The following is a 16,766-nucleotide window of genomic DNA, read 5'->3' as shown; positions in this document are numbered from 1 at the left end:
TGAAACATCCAAGCTCCATGAATACATCAAGGAGAAGGCTCCAACGAATGACGTACTCAGAGAATGTCTCAGACAATGGGGAACAGAGGATGAGGCGCTGGAAGAGGGACCATCATGGGAGGACAAGCCCCTACACGGGATGTACCACCGGACCATAACTGAAGTGGCCGATCTCAAGAAGTCCTATCAGTGGCTAGAGAGGGCTGGCCTGAAGGATAGCACAGAGGCACTCATCCTGGCTGCTCAGGAGCAGGCCCTGAGCACCAGAGCCATCGAGGCCCAGATATACCACACCAGACAAGACCCAAGGTGTAGGTTGTGCAAAGAGGCACCTGAGACAATCCAACACATAACTGCAGGCTGTAAGATGCTGGAAGGGAAAGCCTACATGGAACGCCATAACTAGGTGGCTGGCATAGTCTACCGAAACATCTGTGCGGAGTATGGACTGGAAACCCCAAGGTCAAAATGGGAAACACCTCCGAAGGTGGTGGAGAATGACAGAGTGAAGATCCTGTGGGACTTCCAGATCCAGACTGACAAGATGGTAATGGCGAACCAACCAGATATCGTGATCATCGATAAAGGGCAGAGGAAAGCCGTTGGAGTGGATGTAGCGGTCCCAAGTGATGGAAACATCAGAAAGAAGGAACACGAGAAACTCGAGAAATACCAAGGGCTCAGAGAGGAGCCTGGAAGGTAAAGGTGACAGTCGTGCCTGTGGTGGTCGGAGCACTCGGGGCAGTGACCCCCAAACTAGATGAGTGGTTGCAACAGATCCCGGGAACAACATCGGACATCTCAGTCCAGAAATGTGCAGTGCTGGGAACAGAAAGGATATTGCGCAGAACCCTCAAGCTTCCTGGCCTCTGGTAGAGGACCCGAGCTGAATGAGGGACGGACACCACCCGAGGGGTGAGACGAGGATTTTTAATTTTATTTGCATATACTAATGATGTATAGCAACGATAAGAACATTCATTTTCTAATCCGCTTATCCTCACGAGGGTCTCGGGCATGCTAGAGCCTATCCCAGCTGTCTTCGGACAGTACAATACAATACAATACATACAATACATGCTGATTTATATAGCGCTTTCACAACAGCGGCAGCTGTAACAAAGCGCTTAACAAAACAGTTAACATAAAGTAAAATAATAAACAACACATAACATAAAACACGGACAGTCGTGCAGTCCTAACCACTTTTCCGTCACACGCTTTATTGTTTGAAGCAGTTTGAGATGAAAGAGGAGAGAATCAAAGTGTCCTTTAACCAGTGGATCAGAGACGTCATGCTCAAAATGTGCACACGTCGGCTACAAGCTAAGTTTCAAAGTCAACAAGAAGCTGTAGCATCCATTGACGAAAAAAGAGATTGATTCACTTCTCCTGTCCCATGGAAATCCATTTCAATTCCAAGCAGCGACTCTCGGTTTCATGTGCTAACCAATCGACCACTGTGCCGCCACATTCTTGTTTATTCATTCAATTCTGAAGATGTGTCAGACATATCAATCAATTCTATTCAGTGTTTGTATTTATCATTAGGGGAAGAAAACAAATTATCTTTGCTGATAACAGTATACTTTATTATATCTCATAAGCTCATAGAACCACATGTATAGCCATGCAAGAGATGAACACAAAGACAATTATAATAACAACAGCGCCTTCCTTAGATGGGGTTGGTCCATGTTGAGATGTGAAGAATGCAAAATGATCATAGTGGAATTGAACAGGGTTGGGCAGTGGGAAGATTTTAGAGAATATAATCATACTTGTACCTACATTACTGAGTCATAGTCATGTGAACATTCATGTGGATTCATTCACTTCTCAGGATGTTACGTCTCATAAATTGTTTAAATATCCCTGTGAAGTGTTTCCCCCTTTAATCCTATTTTGTGACAGCTCAAAAGCAATTTTCAACTCATGTTCCTCAAATCTTCATGGATTGTGATTCAATACGATGCAACCAAATACAAGACAAGAAATCCTTTTTTAGTCTCGCAATGGAGAAATTCCCAATTCACAGCAGCAAAGTTATGAAAGGAAGAAGTAGAAGAACTAAATATTGGAGCTGCTGGAAAGGCAGCCACTCTTGCGGCGCCATATGCTTGACGTCAAAGACTGAATATGCATTTCATCACTTACATTTCTAAAATAAGCTTTTCTGCCAGTAACACTTGATCAATGTACTGTAATGGGTTTTGTTAAGACAACAAAAAAAAGACTACATTTCAATTTGATGGACAATTAGCTTGTATTGGTGACCCATCCCTCTACAGTATAAGTCCCTTAATTTGTGGTTCCACAACACATTAGTTCTATAGCGTCTACAGCAAAGTCATTATTGTTCCTCAGAGTTCACTTTGTTCTGTTCCTGAAGGATCATTCACGAATGTCAAAATTAGTTGACTACATTAGTGATGGGTGTTTCAATTCTGTGCTGTTGATGTACAGGTATGAGTTTCCATCGTTCAATTTATAACTATTAATTACAGTATTTATAATTTAAGCATTTTTATTTATTTATTTATTTTGCTTTTCTGTCAGGAAATTTGAGTTGATGAATGATCCTGGTTACCAAAGGTGTAATTCATTTCACAAGGTAAAATGTCATTTTGTTAAATTAATTCCTATTCCTTTTCATTATTTACTTGTGTATTCATTATTGACAGCTCTGACTTCACCCTTTTGAATATAATGGTGGCTTGTCTGAAGTTCAAGAACAGTTCAAGTGTGCCTTTGGGGGTTTACTCTGTTACATATTCTTCATAATGAGTAATGTAATTTGTTATCACTAATGTCATGAGCAAAATGCATCAAGGTATCGGCCGCAAAAAAACAAAAAGCAACTACCCAACTCAATAAAAATCTGTCTGGTTTCGCCCATCACTAAGTACATGGTGTACATTTACAGAGAAGTACATCAAAACCAACACGCATAGCCTAGATACTGTACATACAACGTGCAACACTGGACATTCATCAGAGACTACACAATTTTTCAATGGGCGAAGAAGGCTGACACGACAACTCACTAAGGGGTGGTGATAAGACGACACCCACGTTTTATACAGGACACACAAGCTACATCGGCACTAAATAGCTAAACATCATGTTTTGGGGATGTGGGAGGAAGTTGGAGAACCAAGAGAAAGCACATGCAACCATTGTAAATAACAAATCTGGATAAAGGTGAAATAAGTTTGCACATGGGGTACATGCAAACTCCACACAGTAGGCATTGAGCTGAGATTTGAACCCAGAACCTCTCGAGTGTGAGGCCAACATGCTCCACTGTCTTGCCAAATCATTTTTTTTTCAAGTAGAGAAAACTGTTGTTTCACCTGAAACTAGTAATATCGTGTTTATACTGTTTTCCTTTATGACATTTCTTTTCTGCAACATTAAGTTAATAGCCTAAGTCACAGGTGTCAAACTCAAAGGGGCCAGATCCGGCCCGCGACGTCATTTGGCCCATCAAAGCAAATCATGTTATCAACTTCTATGTTTGACTTGACTGATTTCAAAACAAGTAATCCATCCATTTGAATATGATAAGACAATTAACCCTTCCAGGGACAGCAGTTACTACAGTGAAGCTTACCATGTTTTCAGGTTACAGAGTGCATGAAAAGATGAAACATTTTTTTTGTTTCATTGTCATAACGGTCCTCCAAGGGAAGATATAACTCCAAAGTGGGCCGTGTCAAAAATGAGTTTGACACCCCTGGCAGAAGGCATCAAAATGGGCATTGCTCGCTTGCCTAGTTGTCATTGAATGGACTCCTGCAGGAGTTCAAAGGTCAGCTGTGTGATGTGTTTCCATGCTTCCCGGATGTGATGAGACTCAGTGGTGCGTGAGCAGATGGCAAAGCGCAGGACAAAGCGTCCAGTCAGATGACAAGGCACCAAGTGGATCTCTCTCCTCTTTGTGATCCTCTTCAGCAGATTCTGGTTCAGCTCATTGGAGCCCTTTGAGTGGTGAAAAACAAAACAACCGATGTGACTATTTGCAATGGCTTACATGACATTGAAGTCACTTAACTTTGCAGGTGATCACATGCTCAACGTACAATTTAATCACTTGTGTTTTTTCATTGGCAGGGTGCTGCAGTACACACAGGTCTTTCTCAAAAAAATAGCAAATTGTGATGATGTTCATTATTTTCTGTAATTTACTGATGCACCTTAGACTTACATATATTTATCTTAGACTTACATATATATTCATGACACACAATTGAAGTAGTTCCAGCCTTATATTGTTTTAAGATTGATGATTTTGGCAAAAAAATAATAAAGGAAAAAACAAAATCCTCATCTAAAAAATAATGGTATATTTCATCCATCCATCCATCTTCTACCGGTTATCCGGGGTCGGGTCGCGGGGGCAGCAGCTTTAGCAGGGACCCCCAGACTTCCCTCTCCCCAGCCACTTCTTCCAGCTCTCCCCAGGGGATCCTGAGGCGTTCCCAGGACAGCTGGGTGACATAGTCTTTCCAGTATGTCCTGGGTTGTCCCCGGGGTCTCCTCCCGGTGGTACATGCCCGGAACACCTCACCAGGGAGGCGTTCAGGAGGCATCCTAATCAGATGCCCGAGCCACCTCATATTCCTCCTCTCAATGTGGAGGAGAAGCGACTCGACTCTGAGCCCCTCCCGGATGACCGAGCTTCTCACCTTATCTCTAAGCGAGAGCCCAGACACCCTGCGGAGAAAACTCATTTCAGCTGCTTGTATCCAGGATCTCATTCTTTCGGTCACGACTCACAGCTCGTGATCATAGATGAGGGTCCTAGGTGAGTGGCCAGACAAAGCACGGATCAAAAGATCCCTCATGATGAGCAAAACAAATGGACTTCAGTTTCCCTTGCCTGGACTCAGGTCACCGGGGCCTCCCTCTGGAGCCAGGCCTGGAGGTGGGGCTCATTGGCGAGTGCCTGGTGGCCGGGCCTACACCCATGGGTCAGCCCAAAGAGACAACGTGGGTCCCCCTTCCAGGGATGAGATTGGCTAGTGATGAAAAAATCTGAGAATCAGGCGGGGGTCTGGGGGCTGCAGGGGCAATGCCCCAGATGGGGTCTCAGGGGGCAAAGCCCCCGGAAACTAATGATGATTAGAAACTAATAATACACATCCCCCCGGCTCAGTGTCTGGTCATTGGGGTTCACACCGGTAGACGAGAGGGTTGTCTCCCTCCGCCTTCGGGTTGGGGGACGGGTCCTGGCTGTTGTTTGTGCGTACGCACCCAACAGCAGCTCAGCGTACCCACCCTTTTTGGAGTCCTTGGAGGGTGTGCTGGAGAGTACTCCTTCTGGAGACTCCCTTGTTCTGCTGGGGGACTTCACTGCTCACGTGGGCAATGACTGGAAGGGCGTGATTGGGAGGAACGCCCCCCACCGATCAGACCTCGAATAGTGTTTTGTTATTGGACTTCTGTGCTCGTCACGGATTGTCCATAATGAACACTTTGTTCAAACATAAGGGCGTCCATATGTGCACTTGGCGCCAGGACACCTTGGCCACAGTTAGATGATTGACTTTGTGGTTGTATCATCAGATTTGCGGCCGCATGTTTTGGACACTCGGGTGAAGAGAGGGGCGGAGCTGTCAACTGATCACCACCTGGTGGGGAATACAATACAATACAATACATGCTGATTTATATAGCGCTTTCACAACAGCGACAGCTGTAACAAAGCGCTTAACAAAACAGTTAACATAAAGTAAAATAATAAACACAACACATATCACAGCCCCGCTTTGTTCAGCGGAGAGATCGGTGCTGTTGAATGGTCTGCGGCTGGATGGATGTAAGTCTTGAGGAGCCGACGATGAAAAGAAAGGAGCGTTAGCGCGGAGCGCCGATGCGGATTTGGAGCTCGGAGTCGCGGCTTGGAGTTTGAAGCGGATTACGTGGGACAGGAGAAGTGAACTAATCTCTTTTCGTCAATGGACGCTACAGCTTCGTGTTTGCTTTCAAAACTTAGCTTGTAGCAGACGTGTGCACATTTCCAGCATGACGTCTCTGATCCACTGGAGAAAGGACACTTTGATCCTCTCCTCTTTCATCTATAACTGCTTCAGACAACAAAGTGTATGCAGAAAATTGGTGCAGATTGCACGACTGTCTGTGTCCTATGTGTTGTGTTGTATTATTTTTGTTATTTTGACTTCAAAATGGCGCCGCGAGAGTGGCTGCCTTTCCAGCAGCTCCTATATTTTGTTGTTCTACTTCTTCCTTTCATAACTTTGCTGCTGTGAATTGGGAATTTCTCCATTGCGAGACTAATAAAGGTATTCTTATCTTATCTTATCTTATAACATAAAACACGGACAGTCATGCAGTTCTAACGACTTTTCCATCACACGCTTTGTTGTTTGAAGCAGTTTGAGATGAAAGAGGAGAGAATCAAAGTGTCCTTTAACCAGTGGATCAGAGACGTCATGCTCAAAATGTGCACACGTCGGCTACAAGCTAAGTTTCAAAGTCAACAAGAAGCTGTAGCATCCATTGAATAGGCTCTGATTGTGGGGGAAGATGCCAGTCCGACCTGACAGACCCAAACGTATTGCGAGGGTTTGTTGGGAGCGTCTGGCAGAATCCCCTGTCAGAAGGAGTGTCAACTCCCACCTCCGGCAGAGCTTTTCCCATGTCCCGAGGGAGGCGGGGGACATTGAGTCCGAGTGGACCATGTTCCGTGCCTCTTTTGTTGAGGCGGCCAATCTGAGTTGTGGCCGTAAGGTGGTTGGTGCCTGTCGTGGCGGCAACCTATTGGGCCTTTATGGCCTTTGGGACCCCAGAGGCAGCTGATGGGTATCGATTGGCTAAGCGGAACGCAGCTTCAGTGATGGCCGATGCAAAAACTCGGGCATGGGAAGAGTTCGGTGAGGCCATGGAAGCCGACTTCCGGATGGCTTCGAGGAAATTCTGGTCCACCATCCGACGGCTCAGGAGGGGGAAGCAGTGCACCACTAACACTGTGTACAGTGGGGATGTGGTGCTGCTGACCTCGACTCGAGACGTTGTAAGTCAGTGGGCAGAGTACATCAAAGACCTCCTCAACTTCACCAGCACGCCTTCCTTGGAGGAAGCAGAGTCTGGGGACTCTGAGGTGGGCTCTCCTATCTCTGGTTGAAGTCACCGATGTGGTTAAAAAGCTCCTCGGTGGAAAGGCCCCAGGGGTGGATGAGATCCGCCCGGAGTTCTTCAAGGCTCTGGGTGTTGTGGGGCTGTCCTGGTTGAAACGCCTCTGCAACATCGCGTGGTCAACAGGGAGAGTGCCTCTGGATTGGCAGACCGGGGTGGTAGTCCCTCTTTTTAAAAAGGGGGACCGGAGGGTGTGTTCCAACTACAGAGGGATCACACTCCTCAGCCTCCCTGGTAAGGTCTATTCAGGGGTGCTGGAGAGGAGGGTCCATCAGGAAGTCGAGCCTCAGATTGAGGAGGAGCAGTGTGGTTTTCGTCCTGGCCGTGGAACAGCGGACCAGCTCTACACCCTTAGCAGGGTCCTCGAGGGTATGTGCTTCGTGGGCATGGGGTACCGAACCCCCTGATACAGGCTGTTCGGTCCCTATACCACCGACATCAGAGTTTGGTTCGCATTGCCGGCAGTAAGTCGGAATCGCTTCCAGTGAGGGTTGGGCTCTGCCAAGGCTGCCTTTTGTCACCGATTCTGTTCATAGCCTTTATGGACAGAATTTCTCGGCGCAGCCGAAGCATTGAGGGGGTCCGTTTTGGTGGCCTCAGTATTGCATCTCTGCTTTTTGCAGATGATGTGGTACTGTTGGCTCCTTCAAGAGGGCTCTCCAACTCTCACTGGAGCGTTTCACAGCCGAGTGTGAAGCATTTGGGATGAAAATCAGCACTTCCAAATCTGAAACAATGGTCCTCAGTCGATAAAAGGTGGAGTGCCCTCTCCGGGTCGGGGAGGAGATCTTGCCCCAAGTGGAGGAGTTCAAGTATCTTGGGGTCTTGTTCACAAGTGAGGGCAGGAGGGAGGGGGGGGGATCAACAGGCGGATCGGTGCAGCGTCTGCTGTGATGCGGATGTTGCATCGGTATGTCATGGTAAAGAAGGAGCTGAGCCAAAGGGCAAATCTCTCAATTTACCGGTCGATCTACGTTCCAACCCTCATCATTGCCATATTTCACCCAACCAATAATAAAAAAATAAAGTGTTTTTAATACCAAAAAAAAAAGTCGACCGTCAGATAATTATGTTCAGTTATGCACTCAATACTTAGTCAGGAATCCTTTTGCGGGAAATGACTGCTTCAATGAGGCGTGGCATGGAAGCAATCAGCCTGTGGCACTGCTGAGGTGTTATGGAGGCCTTAAGCTCAGCCACAGTGTTGGGTCTGGTGTCTCTCAACTTCCTCTTCACAATATCCCACAGATTCTCTTTGGGTTCAGGTCAGGAGAGTTGGCAGGCCAATTGAGCACAGTAATACCATGGTCACGAAACCATTTACCAGTGGTTTTGGCACTGAGTAGGTGCCAGGTCGTGCTGAAAACTGACATCTTCATCCCCATCAGGCTTTTCAGCATATGGAAGCATGAAGTGCTCGAAAATCTCCCAATAGCTAGCTGCATTGACCCTGCCCTTGATGAAACACAGTGGACCAACACCAGGAGCTGACATTGCAACCCAGACCATCACTGACTGTGGATACTTGACACTGGACATTGCCCCCCACTAAAATGTTCTCAACGGATTTGGAACAATATAAAAAAGGTCCATTTTGACTGGACAAAAAGCGGAAAAATCTCATCCCTGCTTATTCAGCGTGTTGTTTTCTATTTTTTTTAATTGCCTTTCAAGATGACATGTCTGTTCTTGGGGCTGGATTTTATCACATAAATTTCCCCCCAAAATGCGATTTATACTCCAGTGCGACTTATGTATGTTTTTTTTTGGTTCTTTATTAAGCATTTTATGGCTGGTGCGACTTATACTCAGGGAGCGACTTGTAGTCCGGAAAATACGGTATACAGTCCCTCACACTCCAGTGTCCATGTGTTCTGCATTGAGTCGTAGGCGTTTCTGAAGTCAATCAAGCAGTGCACAGGTTGGACATCCTCTACATCAGGGGGTGTCCAAAGTCGGTCCTCAAGGGCCGCTGTCCTGCCAGTTTTCCAGCTTTCCCAGGAGCAATGCACCTGACTTCAATCATCAGGATGGTTCTAATGCTCCTTCAGAGTTGGCTGATGAGCTGATCATCTGAATCAGGTGTGTTACAGCCGGGAGAGAAAGGAAAAGAGGCAGGACGGCAGCCCTCCAGGCCCGGAGCTGGACATGCCTGCTCTACATGGATGACACAAAGCTTTATTCCAAAAACGAGTGTGACATTCACTCCCTGATTCACCTCACCAGGACATACAGCAATGACACCAGAATGTTTTTTGTACTATGTAAATGTTGGAAGCACTCATTTAAGCTAAAATGGTATCTAGGAAAGGGAAGGTGATCATTTGAATTATCTGAAAGCAGCATAATAGACAGCTACAAATACCTTGGAATTCTACAGGCAAATAGCAACCATGAAGTCAAATACCGAAGGAAGGTGATCCTGAATAATCAGCATAATAGCCCAGGGACGACCTGCTTTGTGAATGCCTCAGGCAACAGACGTCCGTGATGGAAAAGAAGCCAATTGGATTAACATTGAAAGACAAGCTCTTACATGGCACGTACCACTGACAAACTGAAGAAGTGACTGACATCCAGAAAACATTCCATTGGCTGGAAAAGGCTGAACTGAAAATTTTGCAAATCAGTGAATGTGAGGCTTTGGATAGCAATCATTTGATGTGGATACACTGATACAAGTGCACTTCATTTATCATTAAAAAAAATTGGGCCCGGTTAAAATAACAATGACAAAGTGATGGACTGGCTGATGGTCAAAACGATACAACACTTTGATTTAGTCATGACAGAAGAGTGGTTAAACCAATGAAGACAGAGTGACGGACTGACGGACCCACTTCTGCCATTTTGTAGTCCGAATGCTGCTGGTTTGAATCTATTAAGGGTAGCTGCAATATTCGATTTAACCCGATTTATTAATCTCGTCAAGTGGATGATGGTTGTGTTTTTAATCAACCATTTTTGATGGCTGTGACTTAGACATTTGTACTAGCCTGCTCAGGCAAGCGTTTGAAGGTGGGTTGTGGTCCGATACATCGGTCCACTGTTAATGTTGAACCCTGATATCTTACATCAAATAATAGCGGACACTCAGCCATATTGTGTTCACATTCCACTCAGAACTTTGATCTCAAATAATTAACCATGATAACAGAGTCTATATATGCTACAGCCCAATGCTATTGAAACGTTTTTTTCCCCCCAAAACTTATTTTTGAGTTGGGTGATGTTACCTTAAGCCTGAAGCAAACCAGACCCATGATGACGTCAGCACAGATCTCAAATCTCTTGTCTGCTCGTACCAGACTCTCAAACTCCTTGGCCAGGCCCACTTGCTGTGAAGAAAGAAACAATAGTTGTAATACCACTCACTTTATAGCAATAAATGTGTTAATCATTCAGTATACATTGCAAATTATGATCTCAGGTACTTTTGTTGTTAACATGTTAAAGAAACATTACTCATGCAACATTAACTCCTTCAATGCCAAAACATAAAAATGTGTTTTAAAAACCCAATCAGTGTCAACATGTATAAACGTGTTTTTGGTGTTTTTTTTAAATTCGAAAATATGAATAAAGGGCTTTGCCCAACTCCTCGTTCAGTAATGAGGCTGTGGGAATTATTTCAGTATGGTAAATCCCCACGATATGGCAGGAGTGGCTTTGATCAGATCTTGGTCGCACACAGTGTGAGTGGGTGTGGAGTGTGGTACGCCAGTCCTGTGGTACGCCTGTCCTAAGGCGATCATACGTCACGTGGTCGTGAACTCTACAACCGAGTTTTTCAAATCCAAAAAAGATGATCCAGTTCCATTGTCATCTGTGATATTTGAGGTATAACAAATGCAAAAAAAATTGCATCAAAGTGAAAGTTCTGCTTCAAACGCATCTTTTCACAAAAAGCTCTTCATCACAATTTTTCTTGGAAACGAGTATTTTCAAAAAATTTGTTAAACTGCTGTTGACTAAAGAATGATAAAAGGTCGAAATGTACTTTTTTTCCTCAACTTTCTTTTGGTACCATGCTTATTAGCTTGAGAACTTTTCTCTCGGGCTTGAAAAATGTGTCGAAATTGTCAAAAATGGCTGGCACTGGTTCTTCCAATTTCAGAAAAACGGCTGGCATTGAATGGGTAAACCACTCCGGTGTGTCCACTGTGCACTGGTCTGAATATTATTAATGTTCAGGGTTTTGTTCCTTATATTTAAAGTTTAATTCAGTGGTTCTTAATCCGGGTTCGATCGAACCCCAGGGGTTCAGTGAATCGGTTTCAGGGGTTCGACGGAGCCTCTGCCATGGAGGGTAAGACACATGCGACTCAACATGTCAGTTATGACACGCCCGCTTGGCTATCACTGGATGCAGATGATCACATTACATTGCTTGTCCAATCAGTGCTGTGGGAAATTTAGTTCGCTGAGTAGTCAGCGTGAGACTGTTGTGATCGTCTCTCCTGTGACTGAGAGGAGAGGGGAGGACAGAAATTACATCTGTGCTATATGTTGCACAAAAAGCACATTTGACAATTAAGTTGACTTGACTTGACTTTATTGTATGTCGTAAAATAAATAAAAAAAAACTTATGTCTTGAAATTTTATTTACTTATTTCTGTTTCGGGAGGGGGGGGGTGGTTCGGAAATACTGTATGCTACGAATTTGCATTTGTTCACTCCAACTAAAAGTTCGTGTTTTAACATCACAAAGGCCTAAACACGCTTTCCAACAAATATGAGGTAGACTTGGTTTACATGCTAGAAGAAAAAAAAATCAAAGAATAAAACATCTAATATAATAAAAATATAATAAAAAGGGCCCAGCAGAGGATGTAATACAGATCCACGAACAGGACGTGAGACGGCTCTTCAAGCAGCAAAAGATCAAGAAAGCTGCGGGGCCTGACAAAGTGTCCCCCTCCTGCCTGAAAGTCTGCGCTGACCAGCTGGCTCCAGTCTTCACACAAATCTTCAACAGATCCCTGGAGCTGTGTGAGGTCCCATCCTGCTTCAAACAGTCTACCATCATCCCAGTTCCCAAGAAATCGTCAACATCGGAACTGAATGACTATAGGCCTGTCACCCTGACATCTGTGGTCATGAAGTCCTTTGAACGCCTTGTGCTGAACCACCTAAAGAACGTCACCGGACCCCTGCTGGACCCTCTTCAGTTTGCCTACCGGGCAAACAGGTCTGTGGAGGACGCAGTCAACATAGGTCTGCACTACATCCTCGAGCACCTCGACAGCACAGGGAACCTACGCAAGGATCCTGTTTGTGGATTTCAGCTCTGCGTTCAACACCATCATCCCGGAACTCCTCACCCCCAAACTTCTCCACCTCGGTGTGTCCCCTACGATCTGCCAGCAGCCGACACAACCTCGGGCTGAAGACACTCAAGACTGTAGAGATGATCGTGGACTTCAGGAAACATCCTTCTCCACAGTTGCCCCTCACACTATCCAACTGCCCTGTGTCAACCGTCGAGACCTTCAAGTTCCTGGGAATCACAGACTCCCAGGACATGAAGTGGGAAGTCAACACCATCTCCATCCTGAAAAGGACCCAGCAGAGGATGTACTTCCTGAGGCAGCTGAGGAAGCATGGCCTGCAGCAGGAGGTGCTACGTCAGTTCTACACGGCAGTCATCGAATCAATCCTGTGTTCTTCCATCACGGTTTGGTTTGGGGCCGCCACAAAAAAGGACAAAATCCGACTTCAACGGACAGTTAGGATGGCGGGAAAAATCATTGGCACAACTTGTACATCTTGTACAACAAATACTGCTACTAGTCACTCTAAAATGGTTCAATGATTTTCTGCACCAACTGTACAAACTCATCGTATTGTATTCTACAACTGATCACTTTAGCTCTGCTTGATACTTTGCACATTGTCTCACAGTTGTCACTGGGTGGTACCACCGCACTACGGTTCACTTACATTACGAAATGTCCTTCCATACCTATTTGTCATGTCCTTGTTTACGATGATACTAATGCAGCATGTTATACCGGAGACAAATTCCTTGTGTGTTCTACATACTTGGCCAATAAAGATGATTCTGATTCTGATTCTGATCTGTTTAGCCAGTAGCTGGCAATATGACTACAATGAAAAAATACATTCATAGATGTCTTCATGTTCCTTCAGCCAGAGACTGATCCACCCGCGCTGCAAGAAGGAGAGGTACCACCGCTCATGTCCTGAAAATCTGGACTCACCCCCACTCACCCATTTTTAATATGCTTATGTTTGTATTTTATATTCTATACTTATTTATGTAGTTTTTGTCTTCTACTTTGTCCATTTCATAAATTTGCTGCTGTAACTTGGGAATTTCTCCATTGTGAGACAAATCAAGGTTTTCTTATCTTATGCTTCAAAACATAAGAAATTAGATACAGTAGCATCACCAGCAAATGTAAAAAAAGACATTTCTTGTTGCCACTGGAATCATTTGGAAGGATGCGCAATCATACTAAATGACAGAATGATAACAGAATGGCATCGAATAAATAGAACAAAGGTGTCCTCAAGGGCCGATGTCCTGCCTATTTTCCGTCTTTCCCTGCTGCAATACACCTGATTCAAATTATTAGGATCGTTATCTTGGTCTTTCAGAAAGTGCTGATGAGCTGGTCCCTTAACAGGTGTGCTTCAGCAGGGAGAGGTGGAAAACAGGTAGGACATCGGCTCTTGAGGACCAAGTTTGGACACCCCCGAAGGAGAGCATGTTGAAGTTGGAATGGTTTGAATCAGCCAAAACGTGTAGCAATTCAAGGATAAAACAAAAGATTATGAATTTCTGCCTTTTATTTATGAATTTTGAAAACTAAACAGTGGTAGCAATAAGTTAGAGTCAGTTAAAAGCTGAATTGGTTTAAAAATGTGGATAAGAGAGGAGTAAAACAAAAGAGAAGTGGTAATTTTTGGCTTTTATTGTGCATATTGAAAAAATGTGGAAAGAAGCATGGAAACAAGGACTTAAGGAAGTAAAGAAACAACAAAGCAAGTGAGAGAGGAAATTAGGGAAGTAAGGAATTAAGGATGCAAGGAAATAAGCAAACAAATGAAGAAGGAAGCAAATAAACAAGGAAACTAGGAAGGAAGGAACCAATGAAAAAACAAAGCAAGAAAACAATAAAGCAAGAAAAAAGCGAGGAAACAAGGAAGGAAGGAAGTATCCGGTGTACCTAATATTTTGGCCAGTATGGCAAACCCATTGGGAACGCCGAGGGACGAGAATCTGGGGTGGACCGAATATTTTGGCGAACAGCACCCCCCGCGACCCTCGTGAGGATTAAGCGGTTCGGAAAATGGATGGATGGATGATCACCCCATGCTGGACGACTAGGTACGAGAATCCGGGGTGAGCCGAAGGTATTGTCCAATACGAACCCCCTATTGGAGATGCCTTGAGGTTTATTTAATCTTTTGGCCAATGTGGTTGCCCTACTAGGGAGGCTTCATGACGAGAATCCAAAATGTACCTGATATTTTGGCCAATGTGGCGCCAGCACGTGTGTCAGCCTCGGTTACGCACTCCCTCGTATTGTCCTTGTTTTTGTCATTTTCGTTTGTTATTTGTGACCCAACACCACTTACGAGAGAAGAGTTGCTTAGCATTAGGGAGTCTACGCTCTGACTTTTTTCACCAGCACACAAAACCCACAGGTTTTCGATGTTAATGAAGAGCGGAGAGGCTGCACTGTACGGAGCATGGAAACGCCGCCGAAGGAGGGGGAAGCGTGCTGGCGCGCTAGTCAAACTACAGCAGCGTGGATTTCGAACCCTGCTCCCATCGATTCATCTTGCTCATACACATTCTCTGCCAAACAGGATGGATGAACTTCTCAAGAGGATCAACAAAACCGTTGCATGTTCTGTTGCGCTCTGTTTCACAGAAACCTGGCTCAGAGACTGCCACCCGTACGCTGAGCTGCACCAACCCAGCTTTCGTTTCCTTCGAGCCGATCGCGACACGGCACTATTAGGAAAATCAAAATGTGGTGGAATATACTTCTACATCAATGAAGAATGGTGCACTGACATCAAGAAGCTCAACGCACACTGCAGCCCGGATTTGGAGTTGCTGTTTCTAAACCGTAAAGTTCTCCTCCTCCATACATCCCACCGCAAGCTAACACAAACACAGCGCTACAAATGCTGGCTGACCAACTAAACAAACTTGAGCGAAGGCATCCAGAGTCACCGCTTATTATTTTGGGTCATTTTAAGAGAGCACAACTTAACTATGAACATTCCAGATATAGGCAGCACATTGAGCGTTTCACCAGAGAAGGCAACATTGTAGAGTCTACCATTGCTACAAGACACTTAAAGATGCATACCAATCTGTTGCCCATGTAGCACTGGACCACTGTTTAATACACTTAATCTCTACATACAGGCACAGATTCAAATGTGTAAAACCGGTTGTCAAGACTGTGAAGAGATGGACCGATGATGCAAAGCTGGCCCCAAAAGAATGCTTGGACTGCACCCACTGGGGCATCTTTGGAACTTCAACTGGCAGCCTGGACAAATACTGTACACAGAAAATGTAACAGTATAGATCAGTTTCTGTGAAGACATGTGTGCCCTTCCGCTCCTTCAACAATAACAAGCCATTGTTCACTGCCAAACTCAGGCAATTTAGAAACGAGAAAGACGCCGCCTTTCGAAGTGGAGATAGGGCACGAATCAAACATGCCTGAAACCAATTGACAAAGGAAATCAACATTGCAAAGAGGCTATGCAGAGAGGCTCAAAAAAGCGCGACCGAACGATGTGAACCAAATCCAGCAGACATTCAGACAACGTCTTTCCTCTCGCCATTAACTCCTTAAACAGTAACTCAACTCTATAGTGGCTCTGTGTATTTTTGCACAGCCCTGTGGAACAGTATTACTGCAGTGATCATTGTAGCTCCAGCTCCGTACATACTTGAACAATTGTCATTGATCAATATTCCTCAGCACCAGACAAATTAAAACGCTCAAGGACTTTCTGGATAATTGCACACCGAAAGTTGTACGACAATTACTGCTACTGGTCACTTAAAAAATGCTGCAACGAGTATCTGCATCAACTGCACCACTGTCATAGTGTTGCACAACTGATCACTTTGTCTTTGCTCGATGACTCTGCACAGTGTCGCACAGCTGCCATTGGATGGTATGACTTTTGATACTTATATGTTATGTCTTTGTTTTTTGGAGTTGCTTGTTATTGCAATACGAGTGTAGCCTATACTACCGGAGACTAATTCCTTGTGTGTTCTACATACTTGGTCAATAAAGATGATTCTAATTCTGATATTGATAAGTGGAACAATTTAAAGTTAGAAACAGGTTGGATCGGACATAAAAACGTAAATATTACAGGAGAAAGACTCCCAAAGCATAATTTAGCAACACACACACACACTTATATATATATATATATACAATACAATACAATACATGTTGATTTATATCGCGCTTTCACAACAGTGGCAGCTGTAACAAAGCGCTTAACAAAACAGTTAACATAAAGTAAAATAATAAACACAACACATAACATAAAACACGGACAGTCATGCAGTCCTAACCACTATTCC

The 16,766-nt window shown here is 44.6% G+C and overlaps 1 protein-coding gene and 1 pseudogene across 3 annotated transcripts in view; one reads left to right on the top strand and one right to left on the bottom strand.

The window, feature by feature from the left end:
* The window catches only part of ddc (dopa decarboxylase), a 123,414-nt gene that overhangs the window by 10,783 nt on the left and 95,865 nt on the right, over nucleotides 1-16,766 (bottom strand). For 2 of the 3 annotated variants that reach the window (XM_086114451.1, XM_086114452.1), the window contains 2 exons: nucleotides 10,398-10,499; nucleotides 915-3,984 (listed from right to left, as the gene is read on the bottom strand). In XM_086114451.1, coding sequence (XP_085970577.1) covers nucleotides 3,784-3,984; nucleotides 10,398-10,499 — 303 coding nt within the window. In that variant the 3' untranslated portion in view covers nucleotides 915-3,783. Of the gene's footprint in view, nucleotides 1-914; nucleotides 3,985-10,397; nucleotides 10,500-16,766 lie in introns of those variants that run through there. The other variant, XM_086114453.1, reaches the window with a different exon arrangement.
* LOC147203272 (uncharacterized) lies at nucleotides 14,634-15,347 on the top strand (annotated as a pseudogene).

This window comes from Hippocampus guttulatus, chromosome 6, assembly GCF_054856545.1.
Source record: "Hippocampus guttulatus isolate MCC_2025c chromosome 6, RoL_Hgut_1.0, whole genome shotgun sequence".
NCBI lineage: Eukaryota > Metazoa > Chordata > Actinopteri > Syngnathiformes > Syngnathidae > Hippocampus > Hippocampus guttulatus.
This window is presented reverse-complemented; position numbering and strand designations above follow the sequence as displayed.